The following is a 22352-nucleotide window of genomic DNA, read 5'->3' as shown; positions in this document are numbered from 1 at the left end:
ATTGAGGACTTAGGTTGCAAGTGCTACAATGAATGTTCAAATGTGTGAATTCCTAATAGATCAAACTGCTGAGGTCATCAGTCCCTAGACTTACACACTACTTAAACTAACTTAAACTGACTTATGCTAAGAACGACACACACACCCATGCCCCAGGGAGGACTCGAACCTCCGTCGGGAGGGGCCGCGCAATCCGTAACATGGCGCCTCAAACCACGCATCCACTCCGCACGACGCTACACTGAGACATAGCGATTGGTGCACGAGAAGAATTCGTGATGGTACGCATCAGATCAATAAGAAGTGTGGTTGCTAAAAAGAAAAAAAAGATCCTGTTGGTTGTGGATACGAGGCTTGGCTGCATGGTTGTCAGATTGCCCCAAGATATAAATCCAAGGATGGTAGAAGTTCAGAGGATCAGAAAGATGAAACCCAAGATGACGAACTTTATGACTTCACAATCCAAGATGGCTACCTCCACGATTTGTGTATAGATCCACCAACACATCACTGTATAATGTTTCAGTGGAGATAGTCCAGTGTAAAAATACCGGCAAATTTTTCGAAAAATCCGAGCTTAAGATTGTGAGATAGCTCCTTTGACGTGTTTTGAACAGTAGCATATTGCTTGGTACAATAATTCAAGCATTTAGGAACATTTTGATGCAATCTAACAAATAACACCTTTAAGGGCATGTATGTAGCAGCATTTAATTGTCAGGAAGTTACAAATATGCTCCAGGTCGCACAAGACATGAAAAGAGTTCTTCCAATTACGTTATTACAATGATCTTGTGAGATCGCACCAACTGCTGTAGATTGCAGATGTTGTGTCCATGTCTTACGAGCTTAGAACCCAACTGCGGTCTGCCGCCAGCCTCCTTATCCACGACATTCTCCCTCAGACAGCTGCCGCGATAATCTCCCCATATGTCTGCCAGCCCTGATCCCATGCAAAGATGTCTGCTGTGACAGTTTTCCCCAGACTTTTGCAGTAACAGTCTGCCATATGCTACCACACCTGACTCCACATCGAGACGCCCGCCAATCTTCCGCCTAGATGCGTAGGGAGTACAAGGAATGACTTCTGACCTTCTCTCCACGCTCCCAGTTGATCATAACAGTGCCACATACATGAAGGATAGTTTCCAGAATGAGATTTTCACTCTGCAGCGGAGTGTGCGCTGATATGAAACTTCCTGGCAGATTAAAACTGTGTGCCCGACCGAGACTCGAACTCGGGACCTTTGCCTTTCGCGGGCAAGTGCTCTACCATCTGAGCTACCGAAGCACGACTCACGCCCGGTACTCACTGCTTTACATCTGCCAATATCTCGTCTCCTACCTTCCAAACTTTACAGAAGCTCTCCTGCGAACCTTGCAGAACTAGCACTCTTGAAATCCTTTCTTTCAGGAGTGCTAGTTCTGCAAGGTTCGCAGAAGAGCTTCTGTAAAGTTTGGAAGGTATGAGACGAGGTACTGCCAGAAGTAAAGCTGTGAGTACCGGGCGTGAGTCGTGCTTCGGTAGCTCAGATGATAGAGCACTTGCCCGCGAAAGGCAAAGGTCCCGAGTTCGAGTCTCGGTCGGGCACACAGTTTTAATCTGCCAGGAAGTTTCATGAAGGATAGTACTGTACATTTTTCTCCATGTGCAAGAATGATGACATCCGTTTGTATACCAAAAGCACCAGACGTTGGAAATGCTGCCTCACATAACTGAGCAGTGTGCATAATTTGGCTTCTGGAATGAATGGAATGAAGTTCTTCACTGTCAGGGGTAGTAGGGAGGGTGTGAGATGCTGCAGCATGCATCATGCCTGCAGCTGCGATGGCTGCACCTTCCCTCACACAGTCACACTGCGCTGCAGTCTCCTGTGCTAGGCGCTGCTGCTGCACATCGTCTGACAACGCCCGGCTTAACTCTAGATGGTGGAGACGCTTCATTGTGCAGAATTCTGATAGCCAGCACATTCGTTGTCACATCTAAATGACGAACAATTAATGCTCATGTTACTGACGGCATCGTCGTCGCGCACTGCAGGCAATCAGGAAGACTATGGCTTTGATTACAGGCAAGCGAAATTCTCTTAAAATTCATCTTTCTTCAACACACCTAATATTAAACAATTAGGTACTACAGAAAACCACGTCAGTAAACAATCCTGAGCTGCAGAGTTGTCACTTAAAACAATTCTACTGGGCTTAGACGTGTAAAACAGATTTAATTAGTCCCATTAAGACTAGATCCTCACGTCAATTGTCGACTGTATAGTAATAATTATACATTGCGTATAATTAATATCAAATCCACAGACCACTAATAATTAGTACATTTTCCTGTAAGGCGACAGCACAGTGCAGAGCTACTTTAGGAGCAATCAGGGATCGCAGAGAAGGATTTTGCTCTTTAATACACTCATTTTTACTCTGTCTGTACTATACACTAAAACTAGTCACTTTATCTACCATTTTCTCTTCTGCTGTAGACAGTTGTAATTAAGAGCTGTGCTGTTAATCAGATTTGTCTTATTGTGTATCAGCACGTATCTAAGGCAAGCAAAACAGAAATACAGTAGGATGATTGTTGAATTGGTTTCAACAATTTTCAAGTGTAATTTTATTAATAATCTACGGATTTCGACATATTTCATGTGCAGTACATCTAAATTACTGAACACTTACCTCTCGGTTTTTAGGCGAGCTAAAACTGCTGGTTGACAAAAAAATACAGACAAAGTCGACGTAGCATTGTTAGCAGAAGACGACAAAGTTTTGTACTGCAAGATATACATTTTTTTTATCCTAGTGTGAGGGATGCTATAATGATGATGTCAGTTTTAGTCGAACTAAGACGAGCTTTTGTCTTGTTTAAAACTGCAAATATACATGTCTAATTCGTGCTTGAGCTCCCTATACATCATAGTGAAATAAAACTGGATGAAATCGGAAGACGTAGCCCTAATTTTGTGTCAGAGGGTTGTTATAGCGTTGTTACTGTCTGCAGTAAATAACGCTGGAAGATTATACCAGACGATGAAGGACTTTCAGTTGACCCTGAATTTAAATAAATATAACGCAATGTTTCCAGAATGTCCCGAGTTCAAGTCTCGGTCCGGCACACAGTTTTAATACGTCAGGAAGTTTCATAACGCAATGTGTTTTAAAATAGAAGTGATCCATTCTCTTAGATGTTAGTGCAATAAGTATTAACTGTAAAATATCTCTTCAGTTCTAAGTGATTCGTGGCAATGACTTGCCTAATTTGTGTCGGGATGATGGAATAAAAAAAGATCATATCAGTTATTATTATGTGTTCTTTGGTCTCAGTGTGCATACGTGATTACAGCTTACCATCAGACTTACTGCTGTGTATAGAAATATTTTACTCCCTTATACACTGGGAGAAATGGCCACCTTAACAGAATAAGAGAAATCAGATCTCACACCGAGATTAACTTGTTGTGGCGTTCGCTATGTTATTCAGTGGTTTGATATTTAACTAATTTGTAAATGGAAATGATAATCTTATTTTATTACATTCAGTAATTACTAAATAATTTTTCTCCCGGCTAAAGATTTGATCAAGTTGCTAAAGAACTCCAAGTTAACGCCGTGTTAAAGTGTTGTCTGTAAGTTGTGTAAGTGTCACTAAATCACAGTTCATACAACAGATTCTATACAACTATGGATTATGATGGAAACAGTTATCTTCAGCAAAATGATAATTAAAACCACAGAATATCAGCCGCGCGCAACACTGACGTATGTTACCTGAAACAATATTCTTCGCAACTCGTGCGTAATTAATTTCGGCTCCATACATCAGCTAGAAAAGTTTGTTATAACGATCGTGCTATGAGCACTGTTTTTAAAGAACCAATCTGATTCGAATTATTTTCATTAAAATGAGTTCGGGACCACCGGTGCACATTTATTTTTACACATTTGTATTACGTTCAGCATTTATGTCTGCAGGGTTGCGTAATTTGAATTTTCCGCTGTGATAATTGTTAAGATGGCGGCAGACAATTGATAGAGACTTTCTATTGTTAGAGCAAATAAGTAAATATTTAAAATGTTTATTAGACGCTATAAACTATACTTTCATATTGTGCAGTATTTAGACCTCATCAAGCAAATATTTGATTTGTTTCTAAGGAAAACACAGACAAAAACGCGATACAAATCGCTATCATCAATGGCTGCGCTCGTTGCAGCGGAAGTAAATAATTAACACAGATAATGCTTACTGAGAGAGGAATTAAAGTTACAAATAATTATTCACTCATTTTTATAATAATAAAAAACTCTATTTTCAAGTAATAATTAACAAATAATTACAATTTCTTAACAGACCTCAGTTTGATATGCGTCCGCAACTTACAAAAGCCAACCAACAAAAGGTAAAAACAAAGGAAGACAAACGCAGATCATAAAAGGAATTGACAATTATCATTGTATGATACACATCGATATGTCTAATTACATCATAGAATATTATATAAATAATTAATATTTATAAGTTTTCACTGTTTTTTCATACGTCGAATACATAATGCTTATAACTGTTAGAGGCATAATTTGCTCTTGTCGCACTGTAGCCAAAAATTTATCACGTGGATGTTACATTGTTCATTTCCTTCCCACATGCTGTTCAAGAGTGGAATGGTCGAGAGACATCTGTGAACCCTATACCAAGCAATTGAATTTGAGTTGTTGAGTAGTTTGTGACACTTTTCCTGTAACATAGCGATGCATAGAGCGACGCTGCACCTGTTATAATGTATGGATGGCTTTAATATCTGTTTTTTAGCCAAGCTAAGACCAGTTTGTTGACAAATGATATGAACGATTCAGACATAGCATTATCAGCAGAAGACAACATATGTTTTGTACTGCAAAATAAATTTTATTCTCTAGCATGGAGGGTCGTTATATGTACAGATGACTTTAATCTCAGAATCAGCCAAATTTTTTGGCAAATAATAATCAGCGTAGACGCAGCATTATCAGGAGAAAATGACAGAAACGAACTACTCAAATCGTCAAGTGCACTTTAAGCTGTAAGCTAGATCCGCAGTAGCACCTTGTTTGTTTTGTATTGTTGTAGAAACATCATATACGTACTTTGATTATCAGTAATACCCATAATGAGCGAATATCTTTTTATTGCTACAGAACCATTAAGCTATGATGGTAGTCCCAAGCGTGTTTTGTACTCGAAATCCTATGTATTTTGATAAATAATACAAGTACAGGCAATTTCATTCTGGCGGCAAGATCGAATTTTGTCATTCACGATCAGAGCTTTGTAATCAAGTGTATATTACGACAAGCAACCTGTTTGCGCTTTGTATACGTAGTGCTAGTGTAAACCACAAAGTATATGCCTCAGCAAAATGACAAAAGGAAAACAAGGTTTAACGCTTAGATTTTCGCTGTTCGTGTAGTATTACGCGTGAGGTTTTAATTTATTACCTCTTTAGTATTAATTCTGTCCGTAACACATTTTTCAGGGGAGGGGGGGGGAGGGTGCGGAGTTACTGGGGATAAGCTGTCCAGGCGCAACCCGCCTCCATAAGCCTTACTTCCGCCAGACCCTCTACTTTGTAAACTTCGTGAATAGTACCTCAGCAGGTAGAGAATTTGCCCGCGAAAACAAAGGTTTCGGGATCGAGTCCCAATCCGGCACACAATTCTAGCTTTCAAGGCAACGCACTCCCTGCTGCAGAGTCAAGAAAGGCTCTGGAAACAATTTCTGTATAAAAATTCATCAGTGCAATAGGAATTGTCTAGAAGGAATTGCTTTTAAATTTAGTTTTGCTATCAGTCAGCCATTTAATACCATCGAGTAAATAACGAACGTTATTCGGAGCAGCACTATTCGCCCCTTTCTGAGCTAAAGAAAGGCGTGATGAATGTGGTTTTTTCTGCTTGTACTGCAGTCACTTTTGTTCTGTTAATTTCATTTTACTGCTATTCATTAACATTACTGTCATTTCTTTAGTAACCGTGGTGTGTAAGTACTCTATGTGAATAACCCTGCTTCAGTGTAAGAGAAGTTCCGAAGGTCCTAATCTGATCAGGTTGAATAGATAAATGGAAAATAATTCAAAATTTAGTTTCTACTTTATGTAAGTTACGAAATAGTCGTAGTTTCACATCCAGAGAGAGATTCCTGGGTCCAGGCAAGAAACAAGGAAGATAATGGAGCAATTTCTCATAGACGACTGGGTTGTTATAAAACGAGCTCTATCTCGGATTGACCAGTGACACAAGAGGAACTGTTGGGGAGCCGATTCAAACCAGTCAGAACATTGATGACAGAAAAACAGGATACCAGTCATGCCGTCACCATCAAGAGAAAGATTCCGACTTTCGCCTTAGTCGACTCGGGGAAATCTGAATGTTTATGACCTGATGGTGAGTTGACGCCCACTCGTCTGCAATGCGTGTTGAGATTGCTAAGGCCTGGGACACTTCACGCGGTTTCTGCGTCATGCAAATGGTCGGTTTCAGCACAAACTGTGCGTCAGCAAGGTAAGATGCCAGTTAGTTTTCTGCTAGCTATTCGCGTGCAGCGTGAAGCTCACAGTGGGATGTACCACGTTCGGAGGCAAAGGTACTTCGGCCAGTACTGATGTAATTGTGGCTTTGTTTCAGGGCGAGAAAAGTTCACCCTCGTCGCACACGACTGGGGAGGCGTGGCTGGCTGGGCATTTGTGTTTAAATACTACCACATGCTGAACAACTACATCATCCTTGACGCTCCTTTCCCAGATGCTTGGTCGAATATGGTATTTTCTGACAAGGATCAGTTCTTAAAATCTTGGTAGGTGTCAGTCTTAATGGTTTAATTTGATGTAAAACATCAGAAATATCATTAAATGACATTAAAAGATTTTACTATAGCAAAGACTTATTTCGTTACAGGTATGTGTTTTTCTATCAACTGCCGTTTCTTCCTGAATTCGCTCTACGCCTGGATGACTTCGGCATCTTTGATACGATTTTTCGCATGTATGCCAAGGTTCCAATAAAAAAAGAAGAAATTGAAGCATATAAATATACCTTTGGAAAGCCAGGTAACTTGACATTTTTGTCACTTTGCTTCTAAAATTACTTGGAATTTTGTAGGCTGAAGACAATTGTTTGTACGTTATGTATTTATTAGTTTTAGTTGATTATAAACGTCACTTCAGTACACTGGTTCATGACCAAGCACTTTAAAAGTAATCAGATTGTAGTAATAAGTGAACAAGTTGGATTTAACTTTTATTTATTTCTTAGCTCAGCTCTCTGTTGAAATTTCCAAGGTTTATTGGAATTGTTGCAGAATGATGGTCTGCTTTACGTAAACGGCACCCAATATACAGGGAGTTTCTGGCAAGGGATTTTTCTCTCTGACTAACAAAATAATGGGGGAAATGAATGTATTTTTAGATAGGTAAACTTAAGAAAATTTCTGCTGAAGTTAGAACATAGTTTACTTGGTTATTTTCCTAAGAGTTACAGCAACGAGCTATATAAAATGTTTTTTTTTTTCTATTACATAGCCCATGTATTTAAAACAAATATGTACAAATCAATTTATTTCAAAATTTTATCTTTTTTAGTTACGCAGCTAGAAACGTTGAAAGTTACAGGGGCAGATGCAACACGCTCTAAACGCTCTAACTGGCGCTGATCAGGTGGATATTGTGGGGGTTTGTTCATTTAAGTTTGGTGTTCAAACCACTGCCCATTTTCGTGTATGCACAATTTAGTGCACCTCCTAAGCAACCTGCGGGCGAGTTGTGAAGTTATCCCGAAGCGACAAACATCTTTGTTGCGACGTTTAAATGTTTCTAGCTCTCACACTAAAACTGATTTTTACGTAGTTGGCTTGAACACATCAGTTACATGATCGAAAAAAATATGTTCTGTTTAAAAAATATTATAAGTCGTACTGTATCTCACTGGAAAGTAATTAAATAACCGTGTTCATAACTCTGCAGAAAAAGTAACATGTCTAACTTTTATATATTTAAATAAATATTGCTTTCAGTTTCTACATTGCAGTTTACAAACAAAAACACTTTATCTGAAACACCCTGTGTATCGACTAACCACTACACGGCCCTAGCAATTTTTGTTTCACTACCGGCGCTATCAAAGTGTGTTCTTTCTTTGATGACTATCCACTTAGTTTCGACACACTTGTATTTGGTGCTACCTTCAGCCGTATTTGCAGCTTTTCTACAAACGGTTTGTAGCTGTAGAGAGTAACATCTGTAGCACATCCTGCAAATAATTATGGACATAGGGTGCAACAGCCACTCAGAGATGAAAAGGTCGAAGTAATCTAATACTGCTGAGGAACATCGTTGAGGCTCTTCCTAAAGATACAGGGCTGGATTCAGATCATGGTCTTGGACGGGCTAATATCTCGTAGTTTAACTGAAGGTCACTGTTATGGCCAGTTCTCTATACGTGGAAAACACTCATGTCGAAAAAGAGCTCATTCAGAATTATTTTCACACCGTGTGTAACAGAGAATTTTATTTCTAATGCTTGTTACATTTTCCCCCTTATGCTCATTGGAACTGTGACGTCCCCTCTCCCCTTTTGTTGTCGCTGTTGATGTTGAGCCGCTACTGCTACAGCTCGGTCGGTGGAATGCAGACGCGACTCGCAGTGATGGTTGTCCCCGTCGGATAACGTGGAACAGCACCTGAAAATCTCTAAACAAAATTGTTCCTTGCGTAATGTATGAAAGTCCGTTTGCGAGTCCGCACAGTCTTCTCAGCGATGCGAACGGCTGATTTTAATTGTCTGTTATGGTTTTATGATGACTTGCGATGCCCGGTTAGTTAGTTATTGCAGTATTGAGTTAATCGTTCATCACCGGCGTCGTTTCTCACCACTGAAGCGAGGAAAAATCCATTTGCGGTTCAGTATCAGTAGTTGTTGTTACGTTGCTAGGCAGAATTGTTCACTACGGCACGACGCATATCCAGAGATAATCTATAATGCTATCTTGCTTTCGTGCATCGTGATGTTATTTCGGCAAAACACTCCTTTCAGTACTCAATGTTCATCAAGTCATTCTTTCAACTAAAATGTGTACAGTTCATTAATTTTGACCATCAACTATCACACAGATCAATTACTGATGGAGCCAACACGTGAGATTTCCATTACTGACGAACAATTTTATTGTTCCTTCATAGCAATTAGTTTATAATCATCTCCCCACACGCACACCGATGGATCAGATCAACTACGATTCTTTTCAATTCGGTGATCGTGACAATTACGACAACTTGTACAATCGGCGTATTTGTATTATCTTCGTGTGTTCGTATTAATGTTTCCTACTCCACGCTAATCAAGTATTGAAGTCTTCGATACTATGTCCATTCTTCGTTGTAACTGTTCACTTTGATGAAGGTTGAGTCCAATAATAATATCTCCAATAGTTAAAGTTCATTAACTCACCGTACACTATCAGAAGATCACTTCAGTTCAAGTTCTCAAGTCAGAATAACTGAGAACAAAGTCCGCGCATCTCTATCACACAATATTACTTTTTTTTAATAAACAGAAACAATCTCGTAGCGTTCCGTTTGTAGTAGTGTAACAAACGGTGCCCTCTCTCGACTTGATAGCAAGCAAGTTAGCAAGTGACTAATATTTCCATGATCGAGCATTGTAGACGCATTGAATTTCCTTTTCGCCGCGTTTATAACTCTCTTTCACAATTAATGTTATCTCTGACCGACATATTACTTTGAACTTAACTTTCGTGGTACTGATTTTCAGTTATTACTGAAATGTTTGATAGCTAATTAAAAATAACCTTTCTTTCTTTCTACCTTTATATCATGACATATTCAGTAATTATTGAAATTGGTGTTCATCAAAACTTTAAGGTGTTCTGTTATTGTCAAAGTTGTCGTACCTGTCAGGATAACACTGTTCCCTACTTTAAATTATCATGACATTCTTATTTGGGTTTTCGGGTTTCTTGGGGTGTGCAAGAAGTCAAACTATGATCATTAGATCCGTACGACAATGGCCCAGCAACAGAATTGTCTCTCAAGGGAAGGCCACAACGTTGGTATCACAACTGACTTAAAACTTTGTAGGCCATTAAAACAACGTAACGTGCAAGCAGTAAGGTGCACCATTCGGGAAACACCGACAAAATGGCAAGAGAAGTTTTACGCTTCTATTATGTAACGGATGTATCTGTGCGTATGTGCCAGACGTTAGAATTCATGGCGGGCAAGTGGTTAGCGTTCGAGTCTCAAGACGAACGTGTTTGAGGCGACGGTTCGATTCTCGCTCACACTTTCATTTATGTAGTACAAGTGTAAATTCATTGATATTCAAAAAATTTGCAACTAGACTATTCGTTCTTGCCACATTAGCAGCATCTCAGCGCTACGCAGGTTGGCTGCCAAATGAGGCCTGCCTCCCTGTCCGCTGCTCGAAGAGTCGAGGTGCAAAGTAGTTCTAGGTATCTTACCGGGTGGCACTTGTAAGGGATTTCGCAAATCACGACAGGCATTCATTTCCAGGAAAACTCTGTGCGTTTCTTCATTTAGTTCTCGGTAGTTATAAATACACTACTGGCCATTAAAATTGCTACACCAAGAAGAAATGCAGATGATAAACGGGTATTCATTGGACCAATATATTATAATGGAACTCGCATGTGATTACATTTTCACGTAATTTGGGTGCATATATCCTGAGAAATCAGTACCCAGAACAACCACCTCTGGCCGTAAGAACGGCCTTGATACGCCTGGGCATTGAGTCAAACGAAGCTTGGATGGCGTGTACAGGTACAGCTGCCATTGCAGCTTCAACACTATACCACAGTTCACCAAGAGTAGTGACTGGCGTATTGTGACGAGCCAGTTGATCGGTCACCATTGACCAGACGTTTTCAATTAGTGAGAGTTCTGGAGAATGTGCTGGCCAGGGCAGCACTCGAACATTTTCTGCATCCAGAAAGGCCCGTACGGGACCTGCAACATGCGGTCGTGCATTATCCTGCTGAAATGTAGGGTTTCGCAGGGATCGAATCAAGGGTAGAGCCACGGGTCGTAACACATCTCAAATGTAACGTCCACTGTTCAAAGTACCGTCAACGCGAACAAGAGGTGACCGAGACGTGTAACCAATGGCACCCCATACCACCCTGGGTGATACGCCAGTATGGCGATGACGAATACACGCTTCCAATGTTCGTTCACCGCGATGAAGCCAAACAACCAATGTTCCTTCACCGCGATGAAGCCAAACACGGATGCGACCATCATGATGCTGTAAACAGAACCTGGATTCATCCGAAAAAATGACGTTTTGCCATTCGTGCATCCAGGTTCGTCGTTGAGTACACCATCGCAGGCGCTCCTGTCTGTGATACAGCGTCAAGGGTTACCGCAGCCATAGTCTCCTAGCTGGTAGTCCATGGTGATGCAAAAGTCGTCGAACTGTTCGTGCAGATGGTTGTTGTCTTGCAAACGTCCCCATATGTTGACTCAGGGATCGAGACGTGGCTGCACGATCCATTACAGCCATGCGGATAAGATGCCAGTCATCTCGACTGCTTGTGATACGAGGCCTTTGGGATCCAGTACGGCGTTCCGTATTACCCTCCTGAACCCACCGATTCCATACTCTGCTAACAGTCATTGGATCTCGCCCAACGCGAGCAGCCATGTCGCGATACGATAAACCACAATCGCGATAGGCTACAATCCGCCCTTTATCAAAGTTGGAAACTTGATTGTACGCATTTCTTCTCCTTACACGAGGCATCACAACAACGTTTCACCAGGCAACGCCGGTCAACTGCTGTTTGTGTATGAGAGATCGGTTGGAAACTTTCCTCAAGTCAACACGTTGTAGGTGTCGCCACCGGCGCCAACCTTGTATGAATGCTCTGAAAAGCTAATCTTTTGCATATCACAGCATCTTCTTCCTGTCGGTTAAATTTCGCGTCTGTAGGACGTCATCTTCGTGGTGTAGCAATTTTAATGTCCAGTAGTGTATGTTTGTTGTAATAATTAAATTTAATTAAAAATAGTAGTCTTATATGAAATTCACTAAAACTTCATGGAAATACACGTGTTTTTCTTTAATTATATAACACCTCTCAAATGATAAGATCAGTGATGAAAAAACGTATAGCGGGGATCGAACAGTCGCCTCATTCACGGTCGTCTTAACGTTGCTCGAACGCTAACTACCTGCCCACAATGAACTCTGACATCGGCCACCTAGGCACAGACACATCCATTACACAACAGATGCATAAAACTTCTCTTGCGATTTTCTCGAAATTGCACCTTATACTTGCACAGTATGTTGTTTTAATTGCCCACTAAAGGTGTACAAAGTTTGAAGTAAATCTGTGATCCCAACGCCGTAGCCTCGCCTTGTCAGTAATATCTGGGAAGGAGGTTAAATAAAACAAAAACCTGATATATGAATGCAAGCATTTCATTATGTTGTCACATGCATCCATTTGCAAATTACAAACACAACATCGAAAAAACGCTAGAAACGTTAATTAAGCCGTATGAAATATATAGGTAATTTGGAATAAAACATATTTAGCAAGAGTGTGTAGAAATGCAAGCTACAAATACACTGTGATGAATGTATCACTTAAGGGGCCATTAATCTAGCTCTGAACATAGCTGTTCCAATACATTTAGGATTAATTTTGTCACAAATTTTCTAACAACTTTTTGTAGAACTTCATTCAAATATTACAAAGATAAGAACGTAATTAACAACTACAATTCAGTCCATAATATTAAGCTTCTGAACGTCGAATTGCTGTATGTACCTTTTGTGAAAAGGAATTAACAAGAGAAGGGTGGCCCTTATGATTTAGTCAGAAAAATTCCTAGACATAATGTAATGAAACAAAATTGTTACTAATATTCTTCAAGTAATTTTGATTTTATGATTTTAGAAACACGTTTTTAATAGATACTCCTCACCTTCAAATTTTTTTTTCTTCTCTTAGCGGTGTCAAATCTCACAAAACTTGTTCGCTGCATGAGATACAGCAGCAACATGAGCTAATCTGAAAATGTTATATAATTCTGATAAGTAATATTTGAGAAAAGGCACATTAAATAAGTAAAGATTAAGTCGTGCACAGAAGCATGTAAAGAAAAATTTACGAAATAACATTATAATGAAATACCCGCTATAAAACATGCCCTAGTCATAATGATTTGGCCCAGATTATTTTTCTTGCCGCCTTTCTCTGCCCTTTCATTTTTTCTAAGAACCTTCATACACTTTTACTCACAATTTCTTATTCGCATAACTTCAAGGTTTTGTCGTATTTAAATGCACCAAAAAAAGCGTCTACCACATACATCTCTTCCTTTTCAGTGATACGTACAATCGTTGAAAGCAAAAATTGCATTCAGTGTAACAAAATATACATAATCTTTAGAAAAGAACTTTTTTCAGGTCACATTTCCCATACAACTGCATGCATTTTTGTCTTCAGCTGATCATAATTGATACGGTAAATCCAGATAAATATATGTAAAATCAGAAGTATGACAGTTACACTCGGAATTCAACATTATTAAATATATTTCCGCCACACCTGTTCTTAACGTCAGAATTCAGGACACCATAACTAAGGAATTATAAAAGATATTTGCTAGCAACATCATTCCCTGAGGCAAGAGTAACATGAATTGTCATTAACGATGCTTTCTAATATAAAATCTGTATTCGTCTGGCACATCATTTATTGGATTTATTCGATACTGAAATGTCGTACGTTCGAATTAACCGAGTATATCAAGGAACACGAGGTTTACTAAGCAGTGAGATAGGGATGCAGTTTCGCCTTAATGCCCTACTTAAAGATTGGAACGCCCTATTTCTTATTTGGAGATTTGTTGGTAGAGAGGGGCCAGCATGTTATGGACACTCATCAAGAGACGGAGACTCATCAACAGATGGAGAAATGACTTCAGACGTGCACTATCGAAGTGTGATGAAACGAATGCTGTTTAAATTGTATGTTAGTTAAAGTAGTAACCTCAGACGGTTTGAAGCTTATGCAGTTATCGATAATGAAGTACAACCTGAAAAATTACACACATAGCCAGATCTTGATAATACTTCAAACTGGTTCAAAAATTGGCAACTGGATTTAAATGTTCAACAAATGTATTATTTTGCACCTCTCAAAATGCAAAAACATAGTATCCTTTGAATATAACATCAGAGAGTCACAGTTTGAATCAGTAAACCAGTAGAAACATCCAGATATAACGAATTGTAGGACTATGAAATGGAATAATGCCAAAGAATCAGTCGTAAGTAAAGCAGGTTGGAGACTTCAGTTCAGTAGTAGAAAACCGGAAAAATGCAATCAATCTACGAAAGAGGTTTCATACAACACATCTGTGCTACCCGCCTTTGAATATTGATCAATTTTATTGGACCTGTGACAGATACGGCTAACAGGGGATATTGAACGTACATTAAGAATGGCATCAAAAATGATCACAAGTTTGTTTGAATTACGGAAGAACATGGCGGAAATGCTTGAAACCGTAAATCGGTAGATCCCAGATATGCCGATTAAGCCTTCTTAGAAACCTTCAAGAACCAGTGTTCAGTGAGGAATCTCATAATGTACTATACTCTTCTACCTAGGGACTGCAAAGGTCATGCTGTACTAATTACAGAGCGCACACTGGCCTTGAAGCAGTCATCCTTCGTGCGCTCCATACATGAACTGGACGAATATCAAACCTATGCAGTGGGAAGTACCCTCTCCCATGCACTTCACAGTGGTTTGTAGAGTGTAGATGTAGATGAAAATGTAGATGTATGTTCCATTGTGACCTACGACAAACTGTTGGCTAGAAAAGGGGCCTATATCTTCCACATATTCGATATGGATATCACTACAAGTCTCGTTTCTTTTCTATTGTGCATCATTATGTTGCTTTCTTCAGTTCGAAGAGTGGTTTTATGCAGCTCTACCCTTGAGTCTATTCTGTACGATGGTCTTCTTCTCTGCATAACCGTCACAACCTACATGCATGTGGGCCTCCTTTCTGTACTCAGGCCTTTATGTCTGTCTACAGTTCTTATCTCTCGCGTTTCTGTCATTACCAGATTGATTATTCCTTGGTACCTCAAGACGTGTCCTACCAACCAATCTCTGCTTTCATTCAAGCAGCGCCATAAATTTTCAACGGCCTTACCGCAGCAGTAACGCCCGTTCGTGTCAGATCACAGAAGCTAAGCGCTGTCGGGCTAGGCTAGAACTTGGACTGGTGACCGTCTGGGTCTGCCTACCGCTGTTGGAGAGCCAGATGCACTCAGCCCTTGCGAGGCCGATTGAGGATCTACTTGATTGAGAAGTAGCGGCCTCGGTCACGAAAACTGACAACGGGCGGAAGAGCCATGTACTGACCATGTACCACTCCATATTTACATCCAGCGGAGCCTACCGGCTGAGAATGGCAGTCGGTACCGTTGGGCCATCCGAGTTTGTTCGGACGGAGTTTTTAGTGCCATAAATTTATTTTCTTATTCATTCTGAGACAGTACCCCCTTGACAGTCATTTTAGGTCTACCTATCTAACCATCAGAACTCTCCTGTAGCACCACATTTCTTAAATTTCTACTCTCTTCTCCTCTGCACTGTTTATCGTCCTAGTTTCACTTCTGTACGATGCTAGACTCCATACAAACACCTACAGAAAAGACATTCTTGTATTTAAATTTATATTCAGTGCAAAAAATTTACCTTTTTGAAAAATGGTTCAAATGGCTCTGAGCACTATGGGATTTAACATCTGAGGTCATCAGTCCCCTAGAACTTGTTGTTGTTGTGGTCTTCAGTCCTAAGACTGGTTTGATGCAGCCCTCCATGCTACTCTATCCTGTGCGAGCTTCTTCATCTCCCAGTACTTACTGCAACCTACATCCTTCTGAATGTGCTTAGTGAATTCATCTCTTGGTCTCGCTCTACGATTTTTACCCTCCATGCTGCCCTCCAGTACTAAATTGGTCATCCCCTGATGCCTCAGTACATGTCCTACCAAGCGATCCCTTCTTCTAGTCAAGTTGTGCCACAAACTCCTCTTCTCCCCAATTCTATTCAATACCTCCTCATTAGTTATGTGGTCTACCCATCTAATCTGCAGCATTTTTCTGTAGCACCACATTTCGAAAGCTTCTATTCTCTTCTTGTCCAAACTACTTATCGTCCATGTTTCACTTCCATACATGGCTACACTCCATACAAATACTTTCAGAAACGATTTCCTGACACTTAAATCTATACTCGATGTTAACAAATTTCTCTTCTTCAGAAACGCTTTCCTTGCCATTGCCAGTCTACATTTTATATCCTCTCTACTTCGACCATCATCAGTTATTTTGCTCCCCAAATAGCAAAACTTCTTTACTACTTTAAGCGTATCATTTCCTAATCTAATTCCCTCAGCATCACCCGACTTAATTCGACTACATTCCATTATTCTCGTTTTGCTTTTGTTGATGTTCATCTTATATCCTCCTTTCAAGACACTGTCCATTCCGTTCAGCTGCTTTTCCAAATCCTTTGCTGCCTCTGACAGTATTACAATGTCATCGGCGAACGTCAAAGTTTTTATTTCTTCTCCATGGAATTTTATTCCTACTCCGAATTTTTCTTTTGTTTCCTTCACTGCTTGCTCAATATACAGATTGAATAACATTGGGGATAGACTCCCTTTCATGCCCCCCTCGACTCTTATAGATGCCATCTGGTTTCTGTACAATTGTAAATAGCCTTTCACTCCCTGTATTTTACCCCTGCCACCTTAAGAATATGAAAGAGAGTATTCCAATCAACATTGTCAAAAGCTTTCTCGAAGTCTAAAAATGCTAGAAACGTAGGTTTGTCTTTCCTTAATCTTTCTTCTAAGATAAGTCGTAGGGTCAGTATTGCCTCACGTGTTCCAATATTTATACGGAATCCAAAGTGATCTTCCACGAGGTCAACTTCTACCAATTTATCCATTCGTCTGTTAAGAATTCGCGTTAATATTTTGCAGCTGTGACTTATTAAACTGATAGTTCGGTAATTTTCACATACACCTGCTTTCTTCGTGATTGGAATTATTAGAACTTAGAATTGTTAGAACTTAGAACTACTTAAACCTAACTTACCTAAAGACATCACACACATCCATGTCCGAGGCAAGATTCGAACCTGCGACAGTAGCTATCTTTTTGAGAAATGCTTTTCTTCCTATTGCCAGTCTGCGTTTTACACGCTTTCTATTTTTGCCGCCGTCATTTATTTTGCTGACTAAATAGCAGAACTCATCAACTATTTTTAATGTTTAATTTCCTAATCTAATTCCCTCATCATCACGTGATTTACTTCAACTACAATCCGTTATCTTAGAGTTGCCGTTGTTGATGTTCATCTTTTCAAGACGCTATCGATTCCTTCCAGCTGCTCTTCCAAGCCCCTGCCGTCTCTGAAAGAATTACAGTGCCATTGACAAATTTCAAAGTTTGTAGCTCTTCTCTGTAATCTTTAATTCCCTTTCCAAATTTCTCCTCGGTTTCCTTTACTGCTTGCTTAATTGGGGAGTAGCTACGATCTTATCTTCCTCCCATCTCGATTACTGTTCCGTTTTTTGTCCTTCGCCTCTTAAGCAATGCTCACAGTGGCACCGATATAGACGGATTCTCCTGGCGACCGATAAGGTGCGAAGACGGCTGACGATATCAAATCAGTACGTGTGCGGTCACAATTTAGGCGACCTCATCCCCCGCAAGTGCAGACTTCGGACGACAATCGCTGCAATTCACATAAGTTTGTGTCCTTAGGTCATATCTGCCGACACGATACGAAATATGCTCTGTGAGAAACTGACAAGCTTAGTCACACAAGAGTTTGTGGCATCCTGAGAATGACAAATATCATAATGGAGATACAGTTCGGAATCTATGGACTGAAATTGTAGGTTTATTGGAAGCCGAAAGTAAGCAAAACCTTTATCGGAAATTTTAGGCGTAAATTACAGCCTCAAAAAATAATTTGCTAAAATGAGAAAGCTAGAGTATCTTATGATTAAAGTTACTCTAGTGAATCTTTTTGGGTCACAGTATGTGGGCATTGTTTACAAATTGTTATTCTACTTACTGGACTTTTATGCCAGTAGGGTAGTGATTCTTTACATGAAGTGTTTGTAATATTGTTTTTCAAGGTCACCACGAATCACATCGAGCGTGTAATACAACTTTTCTCCCTTCCTCTCGTATATTCGTATATCTTGTCTGCTAATTCCAGTAACCGAGGACTGTGTAAAGCACTCGCCATGTTCTTTTCGAGACAGATATAACTCATTCAAATGTATACAGCGTCTTTTTAATAGCAAACAGTACTGCAGTACTCTTCCCTAAGCGAGAGACGTCCTGGCACCCCTCCCACCCTTGGCAGTTAAAACCTAACCTACTTCATGCATAGAACAGATTCTATCCTAACTTAACCTACTTCATTCCACCAAAAACTGACGAAGGAGATCGGGCACACTGTGACCAAACTGTCGGCCGATGTTATCGGACAACCTCTGCTCATGGCGTCTTAACGAACTTTACGGTGCCACTGTGAAATCAACCATGTAATAGGAACTTGATGTCTGTATAATTTACGACCTGTTCTATAATAACAGGCAGCAGGTCTTGACTTGAGAAATAAATAAATGTCTGTAAAAGTTGTAGATAACTTTTCACTCTTTGTATTTTATCTATGCAACCTTCATAATTTCAAAGAGTGTATTCCAGTCAACGTTGTCAAAAGCTATCTACATGTACTACGAAGGTTGCCCTGAAAGTAACGCACAGCATTTTTTCCCAGCCGAAAACAACGCTACGAATGCGAAACGTTACGTGCGTGTTATCTGAAGTCTCCTGAGTGAGCGCGCCAAGTTTCCATCGCTTCCGCCAGATAGCGTAGCTGCAGGACAGTTTCAGAATAGCGTCTGTAGGTGATGTGTGTTACAAGCAACGTGCCGTCATTGAATTGCTCGCTGCAGAGAAAGAAACTTTGGGAAATATTCACAAACGCTTGTGCAAAGTCTATGGACTATCTGCTGTCGACAGAAGTACAGGCACTCGCTGGGCACCTGCGAAATGCCCTCGATACGTTGCAAGTCTCCGACGTGGTCATAACGGTGTTCTGTGTAGTTTTGAGTGCATTATGACCATGCTCCTACAGTGGGTTCTTCATCAGAAGGCGGTTCGGCGTGCCACGATTTGCAGCGTTCGGGGAGACCACAGCTGACATATTGCAGTGAGCTGATGTCATTCGCGGGGACATACGCATTACGACTCGGCAGTTGACGCTGCATCTGTCAGCCAGCAAAGGAAATGTGGATACAATTATCCGCACACTTGGATATTCAAAAGTGTGTGCAAGATGGGTCCCGCGGTGTCTAACGGTGGCTCACATATCGCACAGAAAAAACATTTGTCTTGATTTGTTGCAACGTTTTGAAGCTGAGATCAAGGCCTTCTTGTCCAGGATTGTGACAGGTGATAAACGTGGGTCTACCATTGTGAGCCCGAAACAAAACGATAGTCGACCCCACAGAAGAAACAATTCAAAGCAATTGCTTCCACCGGTAAGGTCATGATCACCTTGTTCTGGGGCTGTGAAGGTGTGATTCTCATTGATGTGCTGGCAAAAGGTGGCATCATTAATTCAGAAGCAAATGCCAACACATTAACAAAACTCAATGCGCGATTCTGGCGACTTCGGCGCCACAATAACCCGGGAGATGTTTTGCTGCAACACGATAACGCTCGTCCCCACACAAGTCTGAGGACTGCTGAACACGTAGCGAAACAGGGCTGGACACCGTTACCTCGTCCACCCTACAGCCCTGACCTAGCCCGTTCGGACTACCACTGCTTACGCCATTGAAGGATACCATTCCTGGAATTATATTAGAGCAAATAAGTCCTCGGTCACAAATATTAAGTCAAAATTGACCAGGTTTCGACGCTACTATGAGCGTCGTCTTCAGAATTAAACTAAATGTTCTGAAACATTATTAGGTATATAATACATTAATAAAATTAAAGTTTGTACTGACTGGAAAGAGTACTAACTTGATCCCGCCAAAAACTGACGGAGGAGATCGGGCACATTGTGACCAAGCTGTCAGCCGATGTTATCGGACAACCTCTGCTCATGGCGTCTGGCGACCTTTACGGTGCCGCTGTGAACTCACCCCTGTAATAGGAACCTGGTGTCTATATAATTTACAAGAGTCTTGTTGCAATCTTTGTTCACTGAAGTACGAGCAGCCCTTAGCGGCTCGCCATCTTATTTACAACTATTCATGACGTCGTCTTTCCGGCTTACATTTTTTAAAATGTGACTTGTAAGTACTACATCTCTTTCCAGTCAGTACAAACTTTAATTTTATTAATGTATTATATACCTAATAATGTTTCAGAGCAGTTAGTTTAATTCTGAAGACGACGCTCATAGTAGCGTCGAAACCTGGTCAATTTTGACTTAATATTTGTGACCGAGGGCTTATTTGCTCTAATATAATTCTGACACGGTCACTCAACCTTAGCAGCTATGATCAAAGTTTTCCATTCCGGGAAACATTTTGAGGACGATGAGGAGGTGATTTACACAGTGAAGCACTGGCTCCGCCACCAGGATGAAAATTGGCACCGACAGGGCATACACGCCCTTGTTTTGAGCTGGAGGAAGGCCGTAGAACGGGATGGAGATTACAAAAATGGTTCAAATGGCACTAAGCACTATGGGACTTAACATCTGAGGTCATCAGTCCCCTAGATTCAGAACTACACAAACCTAACTAACCTAAGGACATCACATACATCCATTCCCGAGGCAGTATTCGAACCTGCGACCGTAGCAGCAGCGCGGTTCTGTACTGTAGCGCCTAGAACCGCTCGGTCACAGCGGCCGGCATGGAGATTACATTTAAAAATAGGGTGTGTAGATAAAACAGCATTGTTTCGTGTGTTTAATTCTCACTATGTTCAATAACGAACTGTTGAAGAAAAAAAGTGTGGTGCATTACTTTCTGGGCGAACCTCGTACAAAGTAGGTTTGCCTTTCTACAGTCTGTCTCCTAAGATTAGTCGCTTGCTCAGTGCTGAGTGTCTCTTTTGGTTTCTCAAATCCCTCTCCCCTCTCCGTCCCCAGCACATGGATATCAGCCATTTTTGCATTAGTACGACCGTTGAATCAGGAACTTTAATGAGATCTTCCACTACTTAACGGATGCACTGAGCGTATGGATCGCTTTTGATACGGGCCAGTTATCTTCGAACACACACGTCATCCTCGTACCGTCGCCTATCGGTGACGCTGTGTGCAGTACTGTGCTGTTATTGTCTGTGACTTTCAGGAGCGCTGACGCCGCCCATCAACTACTACCGGGCCCTTATGGAGGCGCCATGGCACCAGCCGTCACCGCCGAGAGGCAAGCCGCTGCCCCCCGGACTCTTCCTGTTCGGCGAGAAGGAGTTCGCGCTCTCCTTCGACTTCCTGTCTCACGCCAGGGACCAGATAGGAGTGCCCACCGCCATCGTCAAGGAGGCGGGACACTTCGTGCAGCAGGAAAACCCAGAGGAAGTCAACAGGCTCATCAGGGACTTCCTGTCCGGCCAGGGAGCTCGCTGACGTCTCGTACCTGCAACTGCAAAAAGTTTCCCTTTTCAGTGCCATTAAAGCCGGAAAGGCCTGTGCCTCAGAACATAGTCTACAGCAGGAGCACTGCGAATTAAGACTGATGGAGAGACTTGTCGTCTTTCTCTGATCCTTGTGATTATGGGGTGACTGTGCTGAGTATTATTGTGAACGCACATAATAAAAACAATCACAAAGTTTTCGCTAGTATAAAACAACGTTTTCAGACAATGATGTACTGCACATGACTACATAATGTTCACTTTTCACTGTATGCTGGCGGTGTACAAGCCAGGTAGATATAAATGGCCAATTTCAATTTTTATATCTTCTCATAAAATAGTATCTGTATGTTGTCTTGGTGGTCTAGTTATTGTTTATTATTCTTTGCCTGAATATTGCGACCTTCCTCACTTTTCACTGAAAACAAAATAAAGGAGATGGGGACAGAGAGAAAGAGAGAAGGGGGAGAAAGAGAGAGATTCCCCAAATAACTTTTTTCCTTGTAAATGTAATTGTTCTACATGTATATGATAAAGTTTTTTTTTTTAGTTACAGGTGCTTCAACTATGATTTTAGCCGTCTTCAGTGGTGTACATATAAACATTGC

General features: G+C 40.9%; 1 protein-coding gene across 1 annotated transcript in view; it reads left to right on the top strand.

Moving 5' to 3' along the window:
* Positions 1-22093, top strand: part of LOC126094620 (epoxide hydrolase 3-like) — a 60705-nt gene extending 38612 nt beyond the window's left edge. Inside the window, exons 4-6 of the mRNA XM_049909101.1 lie at positions 6664-6832; positions 6934-7085; positions 21462-22093. Coding sequence (XP_049765058.1) covers positions 6664-6832; positions 6934-7085; positions 21462-21736 — 596 coding nt within the window. The 3' untranslated portion in view covers positions 21737-22093. The remainder of the gene's footprint in view (positions 1-6663; positions 6833-6933; positions 7086-21461) is intronic.
* Positions 22094-22352: the final 259 nt, after the last annotated feature.

Source organism: Schistocerca cancellata, chromosome 8, assembly GCF_023864275.1.
Source record: "Schistocerca cancellata isolate TAMUIC-IGC-003103 chromosome 8, iqSchCanc2.1, whole genome shotgun sequence".
In the NCBI taxonomy this organism is placed as follows: domain Eukaryota; kingdom Metazoa; phylum Arthropoda; class Insecta; order Orthoptera; family Acrididae; genus Schistocerca; species Schistocerca cancellata.
The sequence above is the reverse complement of the archived record's forward strand: the minus strand, read 5'-3'. Positions and strand labels throughout refer to the sequence as shown.